At 61.3% G+C, this 7,678-nt stretch overlaps 1 protein-coding gene across 2 annotated transcripts; it reads left to right on the top strand.

Annotated features, from left to right (window-relative positions):
* The first annotated feature begins 915 nt into the window (after positions 1-915).
* CHST3 (carbohydrate sulfotransferase 3) lies at positions 916-6,763 on the top strand. Of its 2 annotated transcripts, none has more exons than XM_015866472.3 (3): positions 916-1,035; positions 3,736-4,019; positions 4,450-6,763. In XM_015866472.3, the coding sequence occupies exons 2-3, from the start codon at positions 3,883-3,885 to the stop codon at positions 5,687-5,689; spliced, it is 1,377 nt and encodes a 458-aa protein (XP_015721958.1). In that variant the 5' UTR covers positions 916-1,035; positions 3,736-3,882; the 3' UTR covers positions 5,690-6,763. The 2 variants fall into 2 exon arrangements, with proteins under 2 accessions (XP_015721958.1, XP_085410242.1); XM_085554116.1 differs by having other exon boundaries at positions 916-1,039.
* The last annotated feature ends 915 nt before the right edge of the window (positions 6,764-7,678 follow it).

The following is a 7,678-nucleotide window of genomic DNA, read 5'->3' as shown; positions in this document are numbered from 1 at the left end:
AGTGAAGGCTGGGCTGGGCTTCCGTACAGCACAACTGGGTGCAGTCCCCAGCACAAACACAGGGTACAAAATAGGCAGTATGAAGCATTATCACCACTTGCCCAAACGCAACACTGGAACAGGGAGGAAAGAGCTGAAAATGCCAATAAAGCTCCTGGGAAGGGGAAAGCAGTGGGGTCAGCAGGTGGAGGCTGAGCCGGGCTGCTCACAAGCTGCTCCACCCGCCGGGTGCTGCCATCAGTGCACACAGAGGTGTGTGTACCACGCACAGGTTGGTGCATGCACCCTCCTGCTGGAAGCAAGGTGCTGGTGTTCATTGATGGGGAGCCACTAACGATCAGCACACCAGTGCCAGCAAGTGTGTTTCTGCCTGATGCCTGGAAGAGCTATGCCAGGAATGTGAACAGGACTGAGACGCTATATGGGGGCTATTTCTTTCTGCTCTTTCTGTCTGCAGAGCCAGACTTCCTTCGCTGCTTGATGTGGGACACGTGGATTTCTGCATAAGAGCCAGAATTCCTGTTTCCATGCATTCAGGGCATGTAGGTGTAGGGATGGGGACATCCTGTGTGCTCCGGTGGGAAGCTGTGTTTCCCCCCCGATGGGACGCTGTTGCTGGGGCTGTCCGGATGGCGATGGCACCGTATATCCGCCATCCCACGAGGCCAAGCACACCCGCAGTGGAGTTTTGGTGTGACTCCGGAGTAGCGCAGCTCTGAGTCCCCAGATCCTTTCGGTGGGGCTGAGGGAAGGGAACATGCGGGTGCTGCGGGGCTCGGAGCAGCCGGCGACGGAGGAGCAGGCCGGGCACCGAGAGAAACTTTTCCCGACGAGGTGCGGGATGCAACCGGCAGGATGCCCCGGGCCGGCCCCGCCCCGGCCCAGCTCCCCCCGCCGGCACCCCGGGAGGAAGGAAGGAAGGAAGGAGGGAGGGAAAGAGGCAGGGAAAAGGGAGGGAGGGAGATGACAGCGCCGTGAAGAAAAGCAGGGCCCCCGCCGCCCGCCCCTCCGCACCGCACGACCGGGCCCTCGCGGGTAGGTACGGGCGGGGGGCGAGGGGCCGGCGGGGGGCGGCGGGGCTAGGGATCTCAGCGCCGGGGGGAGGGGGCCGGGGGGCTCCGCGATCTCTATCCCCCCCCCTTCCTTCTGCCCCTCGGCGGGCGGCTGCCGGGCTCCTTTGTGCCGCCTCCGACCGCGCCTTTGTCTGCGAACGGGGAGCTCTCGCCGCTCTCCCCGCCGGGACCGGCAACCCCCGGAGCCCCCGAGTCTCGCGGGGAGCAGAACGCGGGCTCGGGACGAGCAGCGCCGCAGCCTCGGTTCGGTGCGAGGAGCAACGGGTCCGGGGGGGGAAGGAGAGTTTCTCCCAGAGTTGCATCAGCCGTCCCTTCCGAAGGAAGGCGAAGTTGTCCTCAGCCTCTCCGCTCTGGCCGCGGGGGCACCGGGATGGGGCCGGGATGGGGCCGGGGCCGGGAAGGGCCGCAGCGCCCGCCGGGGTTCTTCGGCGGCTGCGGGGGGCATCGCGCCACGACGCGGCCACGAGCTGCCGGGGAGCGGCGGGGTCCCACGGCCGTGAGACGCGGCCCGAAGCCCGGGGCGAGACCGCGAGGATGGAACTCCGTGTTTTCCCCGTGCGCTGCACAGCGTCAATACGGGATTCTCTCCCAGCGTTGCGCCTCGGGAACGCGGACACGCTGCGTCTCACCCGGAGAAAGGGCTCATTGAGGCTGAGGCACAGGGACCGGCTTTGTGCTGCTGGAGCGCACTGAGCCGCCGCTCTCCTCCGGCCCGTGCCATCCCCAGAGCCCACCTGGGCGTCTCCGGAGCCGACCTCGGAGCCAGCCCGCAGCATCCCCGGCGGGCTCCGCAGGCGGTGCCGGCAGCTATTAGCCGAGTTTGTTCCCAGTTTGGGTCCCAGCACGTGGCCGCCCGCTGCTGCCCCAACCACAACCCCGCGGGCAGCCCCCGGCTCCGAAAGTCCCATCGCGGGGCTGGGGCACCCCCTGCCAGTGCCCCCTGCCAGCCCAGCAGCAGTCAGTCACCTGGGAGCCGGGCCGGTGCCCACTACGCCGCCCTCGTCCCTTGCTCAGGGCTGGGCGCCGGCCCCCATTTGGCCGCAGACTGGGGCTATTCTGGGCAACTTTATAAACAGCGTAGGAGGTGACTTTTTTTTTTTCCATTTCTTCCTATTTTTTTTTAATTTGTTTTTTTAAACTTGAAAACACACGTTGCTTTTGTGCAAAAAATAGCGGAGGGAGCAGCCGGTGGCCGAAGCGAGCTGTGCAGTCTCCAGCGTCCCCATCCCACCGGGCGGCTCCGAGGCGCTGCCAGGCGGAGGCATTCGGGGTAACGACGTGTTTCCCGGCGCGGGGAAGAAAAGCGTTCGGTGATACGTTGGGAGCTGCCTTGCCGTGATTCTTCCCCCAGGCAGCAGACAAAGAGCAGCGGCGATCGGCGTCCGCGCGCTCCCTTTGTTCTGCCCGTGGGTTCAGCCGGGCTGTCCCCCATTAACCCGGCGGGGAGGGGGCGGCCGAGGACTGAGAGCAGACGGTTTGCTCGAGGAGTTCGCCCGCCGCCCATTGAGTCACCGGAGGAAAATGTGACTTCACCGCGCACACCTCCGGCAGAGACGGGCAACAGCGGGAGAGGGACTTGGGAACGGGACCCGGCAGCTCCCCGCGGCCGCCTGCTTCCATTCCAGCCCCAGCGGTGCTGAGAAACGCGGGGGCACAGAGCCCCTCTGTTTCCTTCACAAAGAGCCGCCTGTGCCTCTCCCCGACCGAGCCGTGGGTTCCCAGCGAGGAAGACGCCAAGCGGGGCACAGTGCTGCTCCCCAGCCTTGTCCCCGCTGGTTTCAAGCCCTCAGACCCCCCAATGCACAGGGAGTGGGATGCTCTGTGCACCCCTAGGCTGAGCCGTGAAGGGTTCAGGGACCCAGCACTCAGCTGCCCATGTATTTAATGAATCACATCCGCCCCAGGGCTTGGAATCAGGGTTTTTCTGGAATCCATACAGCCCCTGGTCAGGGCATCATTTATGGTTTGTCTGCTGTGGGCACTGAAAGGGGGAAATCCCAGCCCAGCTGTGCCCATGATGCTGGCAGCGGCAGCGCTGACCCTTGGAGCTGCTTTTCCTGAGCTGGTGGTGGCAGAGCCCAAATCCCTTCCCCTGGCAGCCGTCACAGCCAGCAAGTGCAAAGCCACAACGTCCACATGTGAGAAAATGGTGGCAGTGAGCGTGAGGGACAGAGTGCACAATGAGCACAGGAGATCACATGGGCCTTCAGCTGGTTCCTGAAACCCCATCAGGTTTCATTATCATACCTAGAGGAAGGCGGAAGCCGCGCACCCCATCGCACTGACAGGAAGCCCCTGAAGTCCCACTGAGCAGCCATTGAGCTGCTGGAGCCCCGGCTCAGGGGGGCTGGTAAGGGTTTCTGGCCGGGTGCAGAAGGCAGCTGGTGGGGATTGGGTTTCGGTGCTGGAGGAAGAGGTGTGGGAAGGGGTCTCCCGTGGCAGATTTATTTTGGGAACGGGGAGAGTGGTGCTGTCAGCAGCTGCCGGGCGCCAGGTGGGAACCGTACAGAGCCACTCTGCCCCCATGTTCTTATGGTGCTGGGAGTTCCTCGAGCTCCTCTTTGTCCAGAAGAGGGGAATCATCTCAGACCCTTTTCATGAGCTCTCTGGATGTTGGGAGCAGTGCTGGAAGGCACCCATACGTCTCTCTTCATCCCCACAGGCCAGAGCCACCTGGGAAGGGATGCTGCGGGACAGCAGGTGCCCAGCAGATAGCCCAGGGCATCAGGTGCCTGCCTGGGGGATCCTCTGAGGACAACGTGGACATGCAGAGGATATAAATGCTGTAGCTCCCTCATTCACCATCCCAATGGAGAGGAGATCGGCTTTGCCCCAGGATTTTCGGGAGGTGCTGCACTGCCTGAAGATGAGGAGCAAGTATGCCGTGTTGCTGGTGTTTGTGGTGGGGCTGGTCATCATCGAGAAGGAAAACAACTTCATCTCCAGGTAGGAAACAGGGCTATACTGCATGTCTTCTGCTTTGAGCTACCTGCCTGCCTGCCCCATGCAGTGGTGACCCCAGGTCCTGCAGGGAAAGGATACAAGGCGGTCCTCAAAACTTATACAGGGGGATACAGGGGAATGGAGTAATACGGGGACACAGGGATCATAGAATCATAAGAGTTCCAAGGGACCCTTAGAGGCCAACTGGTCCAGCTCCCCTGCAATGAACAGGAACACCTACAGCTCCATTAGGAGCTCAGAGCTCTGTCCAGCCTGACCTGGGGTGTCCACAGGGCTGGGGCACCACCACCTCTCTGGGCAGCCTGTGCCAGTGCCTCACCTCCCTTATTGTTAAGGATGGACACGGGGATACAGAGGGATGGAGGGACACAGAGGGACATGAATTCAGCCGTTTTGCCTTACTGTCCCGCAGGGTGTCGGACAAGCTGAAGCAGTCCCCGCAGGTGCTGCCAGAGGCCAATGAGACGGAGGCCAGCCCGGTGCAGGCTGAGAATGGGTCTCTGGCCTCACTGCGGCAGCTGGACACAGCCTTCTCACAGCTGAGGACGCGGCTGCGCAACGTCACCTTGCAGCTGGCTGGGGAGCTGGGTATGGCAGCCCCAGGGCCACGGCGGCACGTCCTGCTGATGGCCACCACACGCACCGGCTCCTCCTTCGTTGGGGAGTTCTTCAACCAGCAGGGCAACATCTTCTACCTCTTTGAGCCTCTGTGGCACATTGAGAGAACAGTCACTTTTGAGCCAGGGGGTGCCAACGCGGTGGGCTCGGCCCTGGTGTACCGCGATGTGCTGCAGCAGCTCCTCCTCTGTGACCTCTACATCCTGGAGAGCTTCATCTCACCAGCGCCCGAGGAGCACCTAACGGCTGCCCTGTTCCGGAGGGGCTCCAGCCGCTCGCTCTGCGAGGAGCCCGTCTGCACGCCTGGCCTCAAGAAGGTCTTTGAGAAGTACCACTGCAAGAACCGCCGCTGCGGGCCCCTCAACATCACGCTGGCGGCCGAAGCGTGCCGGCGCAAGCAGCACATGGCCCTGAAGACAGTGCGCATCCGGCAGCTGGAGTTCCTGCAGCCGCTGGCTGAGGACCCGCGGCTGGACCTGCGTGTCATCCAGCTGGTGCGGGATCCGCGCGCCGTGCTGGCGTCGCGCATGGTGGCCTTCTCAGGCAAGTACGAGAGCTGGAAGAAGTGGGCTGCTGAGGGGGAAGCCCCACTGCAGGAGGATGAGGTGCAGCGGCTGCGGGGCAACTGTGAGAGCATCCGGCTGTCAGCTGAGCTGGGGCTGCGGCAGCCGCGCTGGCTGCAAGGCCGTTACATGCTGGTGCGCTACGAGGACGTGGCACGGGCACCGCTGCGCAAGGCGCTGGAGATGTACCGCTTCGCCGGCATTCGCCCCACGCCGCAGGTGGAGGAGTGGATCCGCACCAACACGCAGGCGCCACAGGACGGCAATGGCATTTACTCCACGCAGAAAAACTCCTCAGAGCAGTTTGAGAAGTGGCGGTTCAGCATCCCCTTCAAGCTGGCGCAGGTGGTGCAGGACGCCTGTGAGCCGGCCATGCGGCTCTTCGGCTACAAGCTGGCCAGCAGCGCCCAGGAGCTGACCAACCGCTCGCTCAGCCTGCTGGAGGAGGGGCCCCCCACGCAGGTCACGTAGTGCGGCACCGCTGCCCCCGTACGCCCGGCCGGCCCGGGGTGACCCTGTGCCATGAACTTGGAACCAGGGCGTCCTTGCAATAGCGACGGGTTCTTGGGAAGGGCGATCAGGAGATGGCACAGGGATGCTGTGGCAGAGGGGTGAAGCTGTTTAGTTCCTCTCCCGATGGAAGGATGAGACCCTGAGATTGAAAACCCAAGTGCCACGGGTGCCCAGAGCCCGTAGCATAACCTGACCCATGCACCAGCTTCAGCGGTGCCTTCTCGTTTCTGCAGAGGGCCATTGAGTGAAGCACAGGAAAACCAGAGTTTGCAGCCAGGAATCCATAGACCCAACCGGGGGACAATTTTCTGGGAGTGTTCTGCAACCTGGATGTTTTCCAGTGCCACCAAACACAATGAGCACTCCTGGGTGAACTCCAGCACAGGAAGCAGTGTCATTGCCCCACGGGTGTGTGCTCCCTGCGCTTTCCAATGGTGTGCTCCGAGTGCCAGCAACATGGTGTGCCAGCACCAGCAGGAACTTGGACCTCAAAGGCCTTACTGGTTTAGTGCCTTGGTACAGCACAGACTGGGACCTGCCTGCAACCGGACGAGGCAGCCTCTCAGTTTGTGCTCTGCAGTGCTAATTGTTGGGTGTGGGTGGGTCCTTTTGATTTATTTTCTACATTTTTCTCCGTGTATCAGGGTTGTGGGGCAAAATTATTTATTTATTATGTTTTAAAAAGAAAGACAAAGCGGGGTTGGGGGTGGGGGGGGGGAGGTACATCAGGGGTCAGAGCTAAGCCCAAAAATCAGAGCAGCACAATGTGCTGCAGAGACCTATGGAGGAAGTGGTGGGAAAGCAGCCCACAGGCCTCCATGGATGGGATGAGTTATGGATGCAGCTCCAAGGACACCCAGCTGAAGCAATGTGGCGATGGGGATGCTGTGGTGACCTGACACAGGGTGAAGGTGCTCTCCAGAGCCCACAACTTGCCCCGGAGCAACCAAACCTCAGCACCTGGTGGGAGCTTGTTCACTTGACTTCATTAGAAATGGGCAAAAAAGCAATACAAAGGAGCAGAGTCCAAAACATCTGCCTTGTTGGTGTTTGTTCCCCACCCCCCCTCTCCCCCCCCCCCCCCGTTCCCAGAGCCCACAAAAGGACCCAGGCATTTCCTATTGAGCTCAAGTATGAGCTGCACAGGTTTTTGGAGCAAAGAGAGCAATTTGATGGAAGTTGGTGTTTCAGACATTCTGCAGAGCACCTGGCTCAGGGTGGCCATGGGGTCCCCAGAGTGCAAAGGGCCTGTCCTGCTTTCTGAGCAGCACTCAGCCACTGCCAATTCATCCTAATTCCATCATTGCCAGCATCACTCTTTTCCACCAGGCTAATTGCCTTTATATTGTGCCAGAAGAAGTCAACCCAAGACCGGTCAGGTCCTCTTTCCCCACATGGGCAAGAGGGGGGCCCTGCAGCAGGGAGCCACTGGTGGGCATGGGCAGGATGGGGACCTGCGGAGCAGCAACACTGGTGTTAACAATACAGGCACACTGTGAACACAACCCCTGCAGCATAAAGCTGACACTGAGCCCATTCCTCTCTGCTCAGCAAAGGCTGCACACCCCATGCGGAAAGCAAGGGGTTCTGCCATCCCCACACCACTAGGCACGGCCACCCATGGCTCGGCCCCACCGCCAGCACCATTAGACAAAAGCAAAAATAAATATGTGAAAATCAGCCGCTGGGACCGCCCAGACTCCAGCAGCAAGCTGCAGCTCAGCTAGCTCACAAAGCCACGTTTTCGACCCAGAGCAGAGAACAGAGGTGGCATTGAGCAGCGCAGAGCGGCAGTGGGGAGCAGCCATGCCATTGCCTCAGCAGCCATCCTCCTGCAGCAGTGGAGTTTGCCTTTCTCTCATTGCTTTGCTTGTGTCTGGCCTCAATATGCAACGGGGCCAGGGCACAGGACACTGCCTGGCTTGGGAGAGGGTGCAGAAGCAGGGA

This window comes from Coturnix japonica, chromosome 8 (assembly GCF_054131305.1).
Source record: "Coturnix japonica strain WE chromosome 8, WE-NBRP24, whole genome shotgun sequence".
Taxonomy (NCBI): Eukaryota; Metazoa; Chordata; class Aves; order Galliformes; family Phasianidae; genus Coturnix; species Coturnix japonica.
The sequence above is the reverse complement of the archived record's forward strand: the minus strand, read 5'-3'. Positions and strand labels throughout refer to the sequence as shown.

Bases quoted from the DNA above. Each gene is read 5' to 3' on its own strand.
- CHST3 (XM_015866472.3), top strand. From the start codon at position 3,883: ATGGAGAGGAGATCGGCTTTGCCCCAGGATTTTCGGGAGGTGCTGCAC. The intron at 4,020-4,449 runs GTAGGAAACAGG...ACTGTCCCGCAG, and splicing joins GAAAACAACTTCATCTCCAG to GGTGTCGGACAAGCTGAAGC.